Source organism: Mesocricetus auratus, unplaced genomic scaffold (genome assembly GCF_017639785.1).
Source record: "Mesocricetus auratus isolate SY011 unplaced genomic scaffold, BCM_Maur_2.0 Super-Scaffold_100707, whole genome shotgun sequence".
In the NCBI taxonomy this organism is placed as follows: Eukaryota; Metazoa; Chordata; class Mammalia; order Rodentia; family Cricetidae; genus Mesocricetus; species Mesocricetus auratus.
In genome coordinates this window covers 3,700,048-3,715,736 of record NW_024429269.1, presented here as the reverse complement: position 1 = coordinate 3,715,736, position 15,689 = coordinate 3,700,048, and the positions used below count along the sequence as shown (strand labels likewise).

Below are 15,689 nucleotides of genomic sequence, written 5' to 3'. Positions count from 1 at the left end.
AGGACGTGCCTTATAAGTTTCTTCTGGTTTGTGATTGTCGAGAGTTTCTTTTTTCTTTTTTTTCCCCCTTTTGCTTGAAGTGATAGTCATCAACTCAACAATAAATAGTCTCGGTGCCAAGATTCTTGGGAAATTGTATCTTTCAAACATGCTCCGAAGTCCGTAGGGAGGGTAGAGAAAGTAGATAAACCCCAGGACACGTAAATCATCTTTCCAAGTTGGAAGGACTGAAGCCCAACACAAGTCCCCAGCATAGCTGGATTTTGCCTTTGCGGTTTCACCAGAGGCTATCTGGCAGGGTACTTTAAATGAAGTGATGTGTTTGAAAACACTTTATATACAAGTCTTGTTGAGGCTGCTGCTTCACTCCCAGGAGATGGAATTGCAGTTAGACTAGACTAGCTAGAATCGTTTTTTAAGTGCAGGAATCACTTATTAAGGTTTCGTGTTTGTTTTACTGTGCTCAAAATCAAGTGCGTGGTAAACACAGTTTTTCTGTCTCCTTGCCCTTGTATGTGTATAATGAAGTAAACAGGTCAAACAGTTGAAGATTTTCCTGGTTAGTTGTGTCGGAAGTTGGTTGGCTTTTCTGTTTCTTGGTGTTGGTTTGCCCTCCTGAACCTGCTTAACTCTATGAGGCAAGTTTGCACCTGGAGACTTAACTTTTAAAGCCCTCAGCTAATTGCTTGCGTCCAGGCTCTCACAAAACAAAGTAACTTAGAAATCTGCAAGTTTTCAAAAGCTTTCATCTTTTGAGTATCCAGACATCTTTATTTTAGGCTCATTTCAAATTTATTGTGATCATCACCATGATTAAGAAAAAATCCACCACCAACAAACAAGACAGATGAAACCCGACTTATCGGGGAATGATTTGGAAAGGATGGGTTCAGCACATTCTTAAAATTTCCTTTTTGCAAAGCGCTTGGAAATGTCAGTGCTGAAAGGAGGCCGCTAACAGGCCACCTCAGCAGGGCTTGGCGCAGCTACTTAGAGGCTGGACTCCTCTTCCTTGTTTTCTCCTACAGGGAGGAAGCTACTCTCTCTACTTAATTTGCCGTGGTTGTAACCCTGACAGCGTTTGTGAATAATGCTTAGAGTTTGGGAACATGCATCAGATGATTTTAGCTGTGGAGTACATATTAGCTGTTCTTTGGATTGAACACCCCTCCCCTTCCTTCCCTTTTTTCAGCCCTGGCTGTCCTGAAACTCATTAAGAAGACCAGGCTGGCCTAGAACTCTCAGAAATCTGCCTGTGCCTCCCAAGTGCTGGAGTTAAAGACATGGGCCACCAAGCCTGGCCCTTCCTTCCTTTTTTGGCTGTAGGTCCTAAGGATCTGAACCTTGGTCCTCACTTGTGCAGTCCATGCTTTATTCTCTGAGCCATTTCCCCAGTCTTCCTATTCTTTTTCCATTTATCAGTCTATATACCTACCTACCTACCTACGAACCAGCAGTTTCCTTATGTGGACCTGGTTGGCCTGGAACTTTTGATCATCCTCCTGCCTCAAGCCTTCTGAGTTCTGGGATTGTAGGGGTGTACCAGCCTCTCCTGGCTGAACTCACTTTAAAATGAGTGTTTACATTGTCCAATGACACACTGTCCCCTAGTCTCTTCTATAACTCTGTCTTCTGTCTTCTAATATGCACTTGGGCTTGCCTTTCCAGTGATCATCATGGATAATTTCTTCATCAGCATTATTATGCAATATAGCAGACAGGAATTTTAAAGCCTGTGATTTCTCAGTTGGCATCTTGAATTCCTATGAAAAAGCAGTAACAAAATTGAGCTCCTTTTTTGCCGAGTTTGAAAAGAATCTTATTACTTCAAACATTACCTCTTCTAGGAAAATTAATGTTTCAAGAGATAGCGTATGGCTGTCAAGTAGTTGGGTCTAGTCCTGGGTGCAGGGAACGTCCTGAAGATTGACATGGAGATGAGCTGAGAACAGGTCACTGGGGTGTTCCCATAGACTGTTGTTTGAAATGACTATGTCTTGTGAGCGAAGTCTGAACCCTTTGGCGTAGGGTTCAGTTCTTTGTGTGACTCAGTGACTGGTTGTGTTTAGGGGCTTTAGCTTTTCTGCTCAGCTGTCCCTGGGTTTGGCAAACTTGGTTGAACATCAAGCAGTGGACCCTAATTTAATAATAACTAGAGTTGTAATGACTAATTTGTCAAAGAAAGGAGGTATGTGTGTGTTGTCATCAGTGTCTGTGATCTTAGCACTTGGAAGGTGGAGGCAGGAGGATCTTAGCTTGAGGTGAGTCTGGGCTGTATACATAGCGAAACTGCTCTTTTAAAAAGTAAAATCATTCACTATATTCTTCTCTACTAGCTAACTGTCTTCCTCCTGGCCTCTATTTTGTCCTTTGGTGATACTGGGGATTTAACCAGGGCCTTGCTAATATTTCCTTTCCAGTGTTGTGCTCTCATGTATGTTACATAGTCTTAACATTACAGTTTTTAGTCCACTGAAATAGGAAGCTAAACTGCTAAAGGAAAGGGTAAATGTAGTTTCTTAAAAGATCTCGAAGTTGTGTTTACAGATGATTTTTTTTTTTTTGGTATTGTTTTGAGATTGGATCTCAGGTGGCTCACTGAGGCTGACCTCAGGCTTGTTGTGTAGCTGAGGCTATCCTTGAACGCCTGATCCTTCTGCCTCTAAGTACTGGATTATAGACTTGTTCTATCATGCTGGTCTTTGGTCTGTTCTTTCAGACTGTATAACTCAGCAGGTAAGTTTGCATCCTTCCACACACTGCACAGAGGACCTTTTCATATATTATTACTCAATCTAACCATAAATAACTTGAAAGGTATTTATTCTTTTTGTCTTTTGAGACAGTTTCTCTGTGTAGTCTTTGGTTGTTCCAGAACTCACTCCGTAGACCAGAACTCACAGAGATTCACTTGTCTTTGCCTCCCAAGTGCTAGGATTAAAGACGTGCGCCACCACTTCCCACCCAGCTATCTATTTTTATTTTATGTGCATGAGTGTTTCCCATGAATCTATGTAAACACACCACATGGGTGGAGTATCCAAAGAGGCCCTGCCTGGGAGGGCGTTGGATTCCCTGAACTGGAGTTACAGGCATTGTGAATTTTCATGTGAGTTCTGGGAACTGAACCTGGGTCCTCTGTAAAGCAACTAGTGCTTATAACCACTGAACCATCTCTTCAGCGTCTCTGAATGTTTTCTAAACATAATTTCAGTATTGTATCAGGCACACTCTCCTTTTCAGGAACTTGATGTTTTATATAGTTGGATAGTTTAAAACATTAATAGGTAGATTAATATTGTCTACTTGCAGCCGGGCGTTGGTGGCGCACAACTTTAATCTCAGCACTCAGGAGGCAGAGGCAGGCGGATCTCTGAGTTGGAGACCAGCCTGGACTACCAAGCGAGTTCCAGGACAGCCTCCAAAGCCACAGAGAAACCCTGTCTCGAAAAACAAAAAACAAAAAACAAAAAAATATTGTCTACTTGCCAAGTTTCTAGCTCCTACTGGATTGCATGGGAGCATCAATCAAGGAACTGCCAATTTAAAAATATGTGGAAGATTATCCAGGAAAAGAAATAAACTGTGAAGTGCTTGGAAAATACCTTTGCCTAAGGGAGTGGAACAGAAAATTATGTTAGAAGTTGAGCCAGAAGGGATTATTTCAGGTATTTCTGAGCATAGGTGATAAATCTGTTTCTGAAGGTATTTCCAGTGAGTTTAAAGTTTGCATTCTGCAGTATTTAGTACGGACACACACACACATACACACACACAAAAGAAATGATGTCCTGAAAAAACAACGCTTTTATAAATTAGGGTCTTAGTGGCAAAGTGGAGGAACCATGGTGTAGCCATTGGAAGTGGTCAGCCAAGACAGACATGTTATGGGAAGAACAGAAGCTTAAACTGTGTGTGACTAAGAAGGGATTTATTAGGGTGGCTGTTGCTGAATAGGTACTAGGTAGTGTAGGGGGCTGGAGCCAGAAGAATCTGGTAGAGGAATGGACTGCTCTTATGGAGAGGATTTTGCCGAAGACCTTGTTTGTGTTGTCCCCCCAGTGTTGTCATGTGTCTTCAAGTGTGCTCTATGGTTTCTGTATGAGGAAATGACTGTCATGTGAGGAGATAAGATGAAAAGATAAACAGGTATACTTATTAAGTACCAGGTGAGTGACAGGGACACAGAGGAATTTAGAGGAGTGAAGACCTCTGCATGCCTGGTGATTAGGGAAGTCTTCACTGTGGAGGGCAGATCTCGGTTACAAAACATTCCCAGCAGGAGGCCTATGATTTCCAGGGTGGGAAGGGAAGGCCTTGGTTCTCCTAGAAGGAAGTATGGCCTGGGAGCCAAGCACAAAGGACAGGAATGAGCAAGACTTGTTTAGGCAGCAGAGACAGGCTTGGCTTGTCCCAAAGGAGGATTCCACAGATTGACTGGAGGAGGGCTGGGCGTAGCATGGGGCCCCTGCTGACAGCAAGGCCAGAAATCAGCCTACGTGGCTGGTCTCTTTAGACTTTTAGAACTGCATGTGGCCACAGTCAAGAAGCAGAAAGATTGCTGGATTGCAAGGCAAATTCAACAGCCTAGATAGATGACTGTAAAACTCACTTGATAGAAGTGTAACTGGATGAACAAGAAGTCAGAGGAGACTGGCCTTACTCAAGTAGCCTTCATTCAGAAGACATGGGGAAACTGGAAATGGGAAACTTAGAAGACCTTACCCATCAAGAAAGAGATAGGAGGATGTCCTTAGGGAGCAAGAGGACAAGCCACTTGGTTTTGACCTTGAAGCTGGCCACAGGGAGGCTTTGGATTGTTCAGAAGATGCCTGTTAAATGTGGAGCCACGGGTGGCTGAAGCTGGAAATTTCTGACAGTGTTTGCTGAAACAGAAGGTACTTGTTTTTTGGCATCTGCTCGATGTGCCAGTGTCCAATGAGACACCCCAACCATTACAACATTGTTCCTTGTTCCTGCCGGCAGCCCAGGGACAGAAGCTCGGAAGCTTGGGTTTGTACACAGAGGATCAGAGAGAGCCCTTTGCTGAAGGTAACACACAACTTTGTTACAACCTGTGTTACTGTTTCTCAGTCACCTCTGTAAAACCATGACTAATCCCCCACTTTTCCACTTCTACAATTCTGAATGTGGGAGAAACCACTGACAAAGCTATTACTTAAGGAGATGAATTGAGGCATTTATTGAGTGGAAATGGATTTATTGATTTCTGCTCACTGATGGCAGGATATGTTCTTTGCAGAAACTTGGCAGAGATGGGTAGTGCCTCCTGGGGAAGTATATGAAGTTGACTTACAAGACAAAGATCTGTGACTGAATGGTGCTAGACTTTCACTCATGTAAGTTGTAGGTCGCTTTAGAAAGTGGTATTCATTAACCTATCCAGTTCAAGTCTTTTTTTTTTTTTTTTTTTTTTTTTTTTTTTAAGACTAGGGTTTCTTTGTGTAGCCCTGGCTGGCCTGAAACTAGCTTTGTGTAGACCAGGCTGGCCATGACCTTCTACCTGCCTCTGCCTCCTGAGTGCTGGGATTAAAAGCATGTGCCATCATCGCCCAGCTGGTTCAAGTCTTGACTGAAGAAAAACTGTACTAGCTACTTTTTCTGTTTTTTTTTTTGTTGTTGTTTCTTTTTTTGAGTGCTGGGGATTGAACCCTGAGTGTGTATGTGTGTGGGCATGCCCCACTAGTACATGTGTGGAGATCAGAGGACAACTTGTGTGACTTGGCTCTCTCCATTCACTGTGTAGGTGCAGGGGCTCAAATTTAGGCTGTCCAGTTTGGCTGTAAGCACCTTTACCCACTGAGCTATCTTGCTGACCCTGATAGTGATCTGCCAAACACAGCTCTAGTAGTTGTGCTGAGTTCTTGTTTGTTGCTGGGGCTTTGAACCCATGGCCTTTATGTTTAGCCCAGTTCCAGGGCTTTCTATTTGTGAATTACAGAGTTTTCTGTTTTTGTTTTTTGTTTTTCCCTTCAAGATAAAATCTTACAAAGGAGCCCAGGATGGTTGCAAACTTGCTATTTCCCTGCCTTGGCTTCCTGAGTGCTGGCATGTACTACCACCTGGTGCAGGTCAAGTTTTGCTTTTTGTTTCTGTTTTTGTTTTTAGACAGAATCTTAGTATATAGCATGGCTGTCCTAGCACTTGTTATGTAGACCAGGTGGGCCTTGAGCTCATAGAGATCTGCCTACCTTTGCCTCCTGACTGCTGGGATTAAATGTGTGCACCATCATATCTGGCCCACTTCTAGAATTTAAAAAAAATATGTAATTTTACTGCATTCTTCAAACTGAACTTTGAAATGCCATTGTAGAACTTCTGTGTATCACAATCACAGAAGAACTTAGCCTTGTAGGACAGTCAAACTAGTAGTTTGGGGGCCCGCCATTAAAGTTTGTGCTTTTATTGGGCCTCACAGGAACGAGTTAGATCTAAGACAAACGGTGGCCAAAGGAACCTGACAGTTCTGAGAGGCATGTTTTCTCTCTCCTTTGCACAGGGTGTCACTGTGTAGTCCAGGCTGGCCCCAAACTCTTATGTCAGTCAGTCAGGCTGGCCTCAAACTTAAACAGTCCTTCTGCCTGAATCTCCTGAATGATGAGAGTACATCCAGGTACAAGTTACCACGGCAGTAAGTCACCGTCTTTGACCAAAGGAACTTAGGTAACAGTGGGTGGCACAGATCAGTTCATTATCAGGCCACAGATGTATGTGCAGTAATGAGAGTGAGTTATGATGCAAAGCATTAGGGCTTGGGTTTGAGGATGCACTGTTAGCAATACTGGCTGTAGTCCTTGCTTCCAGGCCCCACAGAAGTGATGCGGAGGAATTCAAATGAATGCTACAAATGAAGCGAGTTCAGGAGGTGTCCATCTGAGGAGCTCTGAGCCTGTGGAATCAATCCTCTGTAGGTTCTGCTTTAGTTGATGGTGTGCATGCTGGTGGCAGTAGCGAGAAGTGCAGGAGAGGCAGGTTAGATGTTGGAGATGATGAGCTCTGCTGTGAATCATTAGCCAACTTAGTCAATGCTTATGTGCCAGGTACGATATCTCCACCCATGAGTGTGAGTTAGCTGTTGCTGGGAAGAAACTCAGTGACTGCCTATAGCTAAATGGACAAAGGTAGTTGTCTTAACTTAGGGACTGGGGGGTCAGTAGAGACCTGGAGTCATACTGCAGAAGAGAGAATTTATGTTAGGACCAATGTGAAGGAGGTTGCCGAGGCCAAGATGAAGGACCCAAGAACACAAGGTGACAATAATATGGCATAAGATCAGGGAGACAAAATGTGACATAGAATAATTGACTTACACTCAGATGTCATAGGAGTGGTCAGTGGCTTTGGCCTCATGGCACTGATGGTAATTTTTAAGAATAACATCACCTAAATAGATGGATGATTTTGTGGTGGGCTGTGGGCAGTGTGTTGCGGAGTTAAGTGGGCATGCCAGTATTGAGACAGAGAGTTGCCATGAATATTCTCTTGCTCCTCGAGGACATTCTCATAATTTGTTATTTTCCTTTACAAAATGGACCTTAGAGATATCAAAGAGTCACTTAGAGCTAGCTTTTTAGTGACATGATTGGTAAGCAGAGGGAGGGCATTGGCAATCTGGTTTGGAAATTAGAAATGCAGATTACCAAATGGGCATATCTGAGACTTCACTCACAAGTGAACTATCCATTTCTGCAGACAGAACATGAGTTACATAAGGGGAGTATCCCAGGCCCTGCCCATATTTTACTATGAAGTCATTGGGGTGCAAGCCATGGCTGATTTATGCATTGAAGAAAGACTTGTTTCCAATGATTGCTCACTCTTTCAGGGTGACTAATACACTGGCTGAATAAGCAGAGGTGTTAGCTGTTGATATTTAATATTATGAGTAATTTCACATGGAAAGGCATCTTACTTGGGAATACTGGCTTGTAATAAGTTGGGGACCTTTAATGCTAATACGTTATATTTCCTACCCTTTTTAAAGAAGGCTTAGGAATATATCAAAGTACCCATGATCCTGAGGATTATAAAGCCTACTTAGTCATAACATATTACTGAAGGTTGTCAGATATAGTGTTAATTAAATCTCAATCTTGTTACTTTAGGTTTCATTATGAATAAACATGCTCATGTTACTTATTGTTATCACGACCAGTATTTGGTAATGTTTTAACCATTTTAAGTGTATTGGTCAGAGGCATTACGGATGTTTCACATTGAGTCACCATCACCACCATCTGTGAGCAGAGCCTTTTCATATTATAAAATCAGGTGTGGTGACATATAACTAATCCCAGCACTTGGGAGGTAGAGGCCAGAGGCAGAGGCTGGGGGATTGCTTCAAGTTTTTTTGGCCAGCTTGGGCTTCAGTGTGAGACCCTGCCTCATTGCCCCATCCCAAAACTTTGAAATTGTGTAACTTTTATCTGCTTTAACTCTCTATCCATTCTGCTGGCCCTGGTACCCACCATTCCCCTTTCCATCTCTGTGAATCTGACTCTGTGACCTCATGTAAGTGGAATCTTTTCCTTTTGTTACTGCTTCATCCCTTAACATAGTGACCCCAGGGTTTATCACTGAAGTGGGCATGGTGTCCCACACCTGTGGTCCCAGCACTTGGGAATAGAGAAAGGAGGATCAGAAGTTCAAAGACAGCCTCAGCTACATATACAGCAAGTGAAAGGCTAGCCTGGGTTACTTGAGACTGTCTCAAAAACAAATATAGCGTGTACCAGAATTTGTTTCTTTTTAAAAGCTGAATAATGCTGTGTGTGTGTGTGTGTGTGTGTGTGTGTGTGTGTGTGTGTGTGTGTGTGTGTGTGTGTGCGCGCGCCCGCGCTTTGGTATACCCATGTTGTTTATCCAGTCATCCAGTAATGGATCCTTGGGTTTCTTCTGCTTTTAGAGAATATGAATAATGCTGCTACGAATGAACTCCTTGGCCACTACCCCCTCTCCCATGGCATTATGCACATGTGTATGTCAGTGTGTGCACAAGAGGTTAGAAGATGATGTCAGATGTCTGTCTCAGTCACTCTTCGCTCTATTTTTTGAGATGCAGTGTCTAACTGATCTCAGAGCTTGCCATTTTGTTGGCAGCCATGCTAACTAAGCTTTTTAGGTGGGTGTTAGGGACCGAACTCAGATTCTCATGCTGAGTAAAGTGCTCTTATCCATGAAGCCATCTCTCCAGCCCCCAAAATGCCTTTTCAGATAACTAGCCTTCAAGCTCTCCACACTTCACTACTTGTGTGGGTGTGTGTCCGAGACTCTAAGCCCTGACACATTCTGAAAGGTCCTGTGAAAAGTTGACAGAATCTGGGTGGGACTTTTATTTGGTAAATATGAACCTACGGTGTGGCTTCTCACTCCTGTAATCCCAATTCCAGAGGCACTAAGCAGGAAGATGACTTGCATTCCAGTCTGGGGTACAGTGTAAAATGCTGTCTCAAGAAAACCATACCCCCACAACAAAACAATCAAACAAATAAAGCAAACCCCCTCTAGCTAATAAAGTACAGATAGCTGTTTCCCTGTTAAAGACTGCCTTTGAGGGGCATGTAAGGGTATTTATAAATGTAGATGTCTTTAGGATAAAATAAATTTGTTTGATGTTTTAATTATTAAGTGATATTTGGTGATGACAGTTTCCAGCTTCTTCTTCTTCTTCTTCTTCTTCTTCTTCTTCTTCTTCTTCTTCTTCTTCTTCTTCTTCTTCTTCTTCTTCTTCTTTTCTTTTATTTTGGTGTTTTGAGACAGAGATCCACCTGCCTCTGTCTCCCAAGTGCTGGGATTAAAGGCGTGCGCCACCAATGCCTTGCTTAGTTTTCAGCTTCTTAATCATACCATCTAATAATGCTCCTGAATTATTAATTGGATCTGATGACCTACATGGTGTGTGTGAGTGTGTGTGAGTGTGTGTGTGTGTGTGTGTGTGTGTGAGTGCTGCAGAGGGAAAAGCTGTTGTCAGGAGTTTAGGCACACACCTGTAACCCAGATCACGGCAAACTGAGGCAAGAGGGTCCTGGATAGCCTGTCTGAAGAGGCGGAGTGAAGGTGGCAAGCAGGGCAGAAACATACAGATGTATGGACGTTAAAGGAAAATGCTTGGATTCTTTGAATCCTCTCTTCATTCAAGATAATTTGGTCAAACATTATTAGGGAAAACCCAGTTTTGCAGGTAGGCAGGAGGCATTCTTAGCAAAGTCAAAGCAACACTGACTTTGTGGTGGGTGGTGAGATTGTAGGCTCTGAGTCAGTGTTTCCGGAGCTTTGCTGATGTGTTTGTGTAATAAAGATCTGCGTGAGGGCCCAGCTAATGCAGTGTGGCCAGATATCACTGGGCAAGCCTATTAGCAAATCTCCACGGTGTACATGCTCCAGCTCAGCCCACAGACACAAGGAAGTGCCAGAGTGCTTGAAAAGCTGCCCCGTGTCTGGCCTTGCTTGCTTCCTTTTGGGGACTGTTAAAAGCTGGGTAAATCCTAACGCATTGGAAGTAGACTTCAAGACTAACTGGCCACCACAGAGCACAACTCCTTTTGGAATTAGTCTTTCACATCTAGGTAAAACTTAAGGAAAGTCAAACAGTTGATATGAGAATTAATTTAGGACTGGCAAAGGAGGAACTTGTCTTGTATTTGTTATGTAACGTAAAACGAGTAAGGACTTGACTTCTCTGACATGGAGATACTTTATCACAAATGTGACATAGACATTTGGCCAGGGTTATTTGGGAAATAGAGCTGAGTCCACATGGCACAGTGCCTTTCCTGAGAGCTTATCTTTTGCCACTGGGGAGTTAGGCAGGCTCAAGCAGTTTCATTCCTTGTGTCAGACCAATAGAAGAAAATAAAAATAAAACATAAACATGTGACAGACTGACTATTCTTTTTTAAACAGCTGTGTCAGACAACTCGTATTGAAATGATGTAACTAGCTTCATGGTTTGTATGTAGTTTGCTAGGCTGTACACTCATGTACACACTCTGTCACTCTTAGAAGAAAACTAGGCCTGTAGCAGTCACTCCTTTGCACCAGACAGCCATTGGCTACTTCGTTTGCACAGTTCTCCACTTGGGTGTTTAGACCAAGTGGAATCTCATAATATGTCATCTTTTGTGACTGCCTATTAACTGCAGCTACTACTACTATTATTTTTATTGTGTGTGTGTATGGTGTATGTGTGCATGCCATGGTGTATGTGTAGAGGGCAGACTGGTTTTCTCCTTCCACCTTTACATGGGTAACAGGGATGGAACTCACGTTGCAAGCTTGCATTGTAAGTGCCTTTGCGTAGTGAGCCATCTTATTGGCCTGTAACTGTTTGTTTTCACTCATTGTAAGCCTCAGCCAAGGAGAAGCTTGTATCAGTAGTTCATTGGTTTTATTTTGTTACTTTAAAATTTATTGTTGTGTGTACTGACCTGCCTATGTGAAGATCAGAGAACAGCATTGAGTCTTTCCTTCCACTGTGGGTTCCAATGGAGAATGCAGGTCACCAGGCTTGCCTATCAAGCCCTTTTCCCTGCTGAGCCATCTCTCTGGCCCCACTCATTTGAATTATTGAATAACGTTCCATTCTGTGGCAGCTCACATGATCTCTGTTTTGCTTGATGGGTTTTGGAGTTGTCTCTTTTTCTATTTTATGCAAAATATATGGCCATGACCATTTTGTCTGGGATATGTGTCTAGGAGTAAAATTGCTGGGTTGTATGATGACCCTGCTTGGCCTCTTTAGGAGCTGTTTTCTGGCGTGACTGCCCCACTTCCATGCCAGTCACGTGCCTTCTGTGCATCCTTGCCAGCCTTTTTGTTTTGTTTTGTTGATTACAGCTCCCTGAGTGGGTGTGAGGGGGCATCTCATTGCGGTGTGGTTGTCTTTCTATGGTGTCTGGTGATGTTGCATGTCTTCTTGTGCTCACTGGGCACTTTCATACCTTTTTTGAGAGTTGTCTATTCTGATACTTTGCCTGTTTGAAAATTGATTCTACTATTGAAGTGTAAGAGTAAGACTTTTGTTGTTGTTTGAGACAGTGTTTCTAGCCTAGGCTAGCCTCCACATCCCTGTACATCTGAGGGTCATCTTCAACTCCTGACCCTTCTGCCTCTACTTTCAAAGTGCTGGGTTACAGGTCTGTACCTCCATGTACAGCTAAGAGTTTTCTACATATCTAATGCAAGTCCCTTAATATATGGATGCCATTGGCAACGCCCCCCCCCATATCTATGTGGTCTTTTCTGTCTGTCTGATCCCCACCTCTGCCCATGTTGCTGAGGACCAGGGATTTAACTTAGAGCCTCCTGAGCTCTTTCCACTAAGCTATAGATCCTCAATCCCCACCTAGGGCCTGTGTGCTTGGGTGTTACTGTTGACTTAGCAGTATGAAGATTTTGTTTATGAATGTAGAATGTCTTTCCATTTGTTTTAAGTCTTTAACTCTTTTCAATTGCATTTTGGAGTTTTCAGCATACAGATCTTGAATTTCTTTTCAGTTATTCCTTATTTAAAACTGTTGATGCTATTTTTGGTGCAGTTATTTTTTAAATTTCATTTTCATATTTCCATTGCTGGTATATAGAAACACAACTAATACTTCTATATTCAAAAGGATATTACGCACACACACTATTTGGTCATTTTCTAGTGGGTCCTATAGGACTTTTCTGTACACAAGGAGAACCATCTGTAAACAGAGAAATTCATGCTTGCCTGCCTGCCTGCCTGCCTTCCTTCTTCCTTCCTTCCCAGTCTGAATGCCAGTGTTCGTTATTCTTGCCTGACTGCCCTGACTAGAATGTTCAGTGCAGTGGTGAGTAGAATTTGAGCAGTAAACATCCTTGTTCTGATGTTGGAGGTTAAACTGTCTAGTCCTTCATCATCAAGTATGATGCTAACTTTATTAGATTGAAGAAGTTCCCTTCTATTAGCATATTTCTCATGAAACACTGGTGTTCTGTTAAATACTTTCCCCCAAATTATTCATTTCTTTCTTTTTTTTGCTTTTTGTTTTTGTTTTTCCAGATAGGTTTCACTGTGGCTTTGGAGGCTGTCCTGGAACTAGCTCTTGTAGACCAGGTTGGTCTTGAATTGAGATCCGCCTGCCTCTGGCTCCCGTGTCCGGGGATTAAAGGTGTGCACACCACTGCCCAGCCAAATTATTCATTTCTTAAACATGATAGCTTTTCTTTTCTTTTTATCTGCAGAAATTGACTTACATACCAAATGTGTGGTGGATGTGGAAGCAAACAAAGTTATTCTGAATCCTGTAAATACGAATCTTTCCAAAGGAGATGCCCGGTAAGTTAAGAAACAGTATCATGCTTACTGAAATCATCAGTGGCTCCTGGAAAAACCTGGAGCTTCCTATAGACACATAGCTGCCTACCGGGATGCTGTCCCCAGGGCAGATGAGTAGTGAGGGAATGCCAGGAGGTTTCAGACAGAGTTCTGGACAGTGGAAACTCAAAAGTGTGAGCATTATGGGCTGAAGGGATTGAGGTAGGCTTCAAGCAGGTGGTGCTGGCTGAAGGTCCAGGCAGGTGTGTAGCAGAGAGAACAGAAAGGGAACCTGTGCACTAATTTCTTGGTGAAGAGGTTTCTCCTTAGACCTGCCTAAATCCTGTCAAGGGTCGAGGCCAGTTCCAAGTGCTACCTTCTCAAAAGGCTTTCCTTCAGCCAACAGAGGGTCATTTCCTCTAAATACAGGTGAGCTGGAGAGCACCCAATTTAATTACTGCATATTGCTAACTTGTAGAGGGACACCCTGCTTCTGGCAGGCTGAGGATGGTTCTTTCAGCATCACTTGTGGATTTGGGCAAATGTGTGAACAGAAGGTGAATTGGAAAAGAACAAATGAGATTATGTTTTTCTCAAAAATGGAGTGAGAGCAATTAAATCAACTAAGCTGAGCTCAGATTATAGAAATCCCAGGAAGCAGACAAGGAGATTTAATCTGTAGCCCAGGCTTGCCTTGAACTCACAGTTCTCTGCTCCTAGCCTGCAAAGTACTGGGATTATAGGCATATGCCACCACACCTATCTCTGGTTTGTAGTTTTGTTATGAAGTTTTTGAGAATTATGATCAGGAGGCGAACTAGGAAAAGTTGATGCTGTAGAAAGCAGGGTAAAGTTGGGGATGCTTTTGTGCTGACCCTAGACTTGGAGGAGTCAGGAGCGGGGAGACTTTCTGCTCTGGTGCCCCACGGGAAGTAGATGCTTTGTAAAAACTGTGGATAGTGTGGCTTGTGGCACTGCATGTTGATCTTTTGATTTGAGTTTCAACAATCCCTGGACTTGGGGTCAGAATTCTGAATTGAATCCTTCATAGCTGTAATGTAGCTAGTCATTTACTTCCCCGTCCCCCAGATAGCTTGGAACTCACAGAAGTCCTCTTGCCTTAGTCTCCTGAGTGGTTAGATTATAGGTGTGAAGCACCATGCCTGGCCTGTAGCCAGTTATTTTTAACTTATTTGAACCAAATCTCGATGGCACCAGACTTAACTATTTCATCGAATAATTTTTTTTCCTTCAGAGATCAAATTAATATTTGGTCAAACGTTTTTGTAAAGTGCTTTGCAAATGTTTATTGTATTGATGGTGGAGAGATTTCTTAAGTATGTTTAGTAATAAGGATTATGGGTTATGTTGTTAATGGTATGTTAAGGATATAGTCTTGTAAACATGATACTGGGAGTCTGGGGATATAGAGTGCTTACTTAGCTCGAATACACAGGGTCTTGTGTTGAATGCCCAGTACCACATAAACCAGGCATGGGTGGACAACCTGTAATCTCAGCACTCAGGAGGTGGAGTTAAAAGGATCAGAAATTTAAGGTTGTCTTTGGGCTCATAGTGAGTCAGAGGCTAGCCTGGGCTAGCAAAAGAGGCTGCTGGGATTTCAGGCCCGCCAGTAAAATGCACCATGGCTCTGAGGGGCATTGCTTTTGGATGCTTTTACTTCTGGGACTTGCAGTGCAGAGGCCTTATTTGGACCCATGGTCAACTTTGCATAAATCTGAATGTAGTGACTGTGCTCAGAATTCTTACTTTGCCTCCCCAAAGCATGGCAGCCCATCCTTGCTTCTTGTTCATCAAGTGTTTCTGTTATCTGTTGTTACCTCAGAAGCGTAGCACCTTAGAACAGCAGCCATCAGGTTTTGTTTCATGGGTTTTGTGGTTCAGGAGACCAGTCAGGGTTCAGTGGGATGCGTTCTGCTCCATGTTATGTGGGATCTTGCTGGAAGACTTGGAGACAGGTTTAGAACCATCTGAAAGGGTTGTGATCATCAGCCCTGGTAGTTCATATACTCTGTTGAATGGAGCTGTTTCTGAGGATATGTGCAGAACAGCAATTCATAATCTGGTGACTGGTTCCAAGATGAGGGTCCCAAAGGAGACCAAGCCAGGAGAAAAAATCTGCCATGTGTGTCCATTGTGTGGGTTACACAGGTTAGTTCTGTCATTTTCCTGCTTAAGGCTGGTGTAAAGCTCTATATATGTATATATAGGTATATATGGCCACTATTTTTGGGTGTACTTTGTCAGATTGTGGGATATAGCTGCCTGAGAAGGTGACTACAATGGAGTTAGCACACAGAACTTAAATCAGTGTGCCTGGAAAGGGGATGGGATAGGGGGTTAGTGGGGGGCAGGGGAGGAGGGGAGG

General features: G+C 43.1%; 1 protein-coding gene across 3 annotated transcripts in view; it reads left to right on the top strand.

Annotated features, from left to right (window-relative positions):
• Positions 1-15,689, top strand: part of Kif13b (kinesin family member 13B) — a 150,697-nt gene that overhangs the window by 429 nt on the left and 134,579 nt on the right. For all 3 annotated transcript variants that reach the window (XR_005875153.1, XM_040740736.1, XM_040740735.1), the window contains exon 2: positions 13,228-13,321. Coding sequence is in view for 2 of the 3 variants with exons in the window: in XM_040740736.1 (XP_040596670.1) it covers positions 13,228-13,321 (94 nt within the window). In the remaining variant the exon portion in view is untranslated. The remainder of the gene's footprint in view (positions 1-13,227; positions 13,322-15,689) is intronic.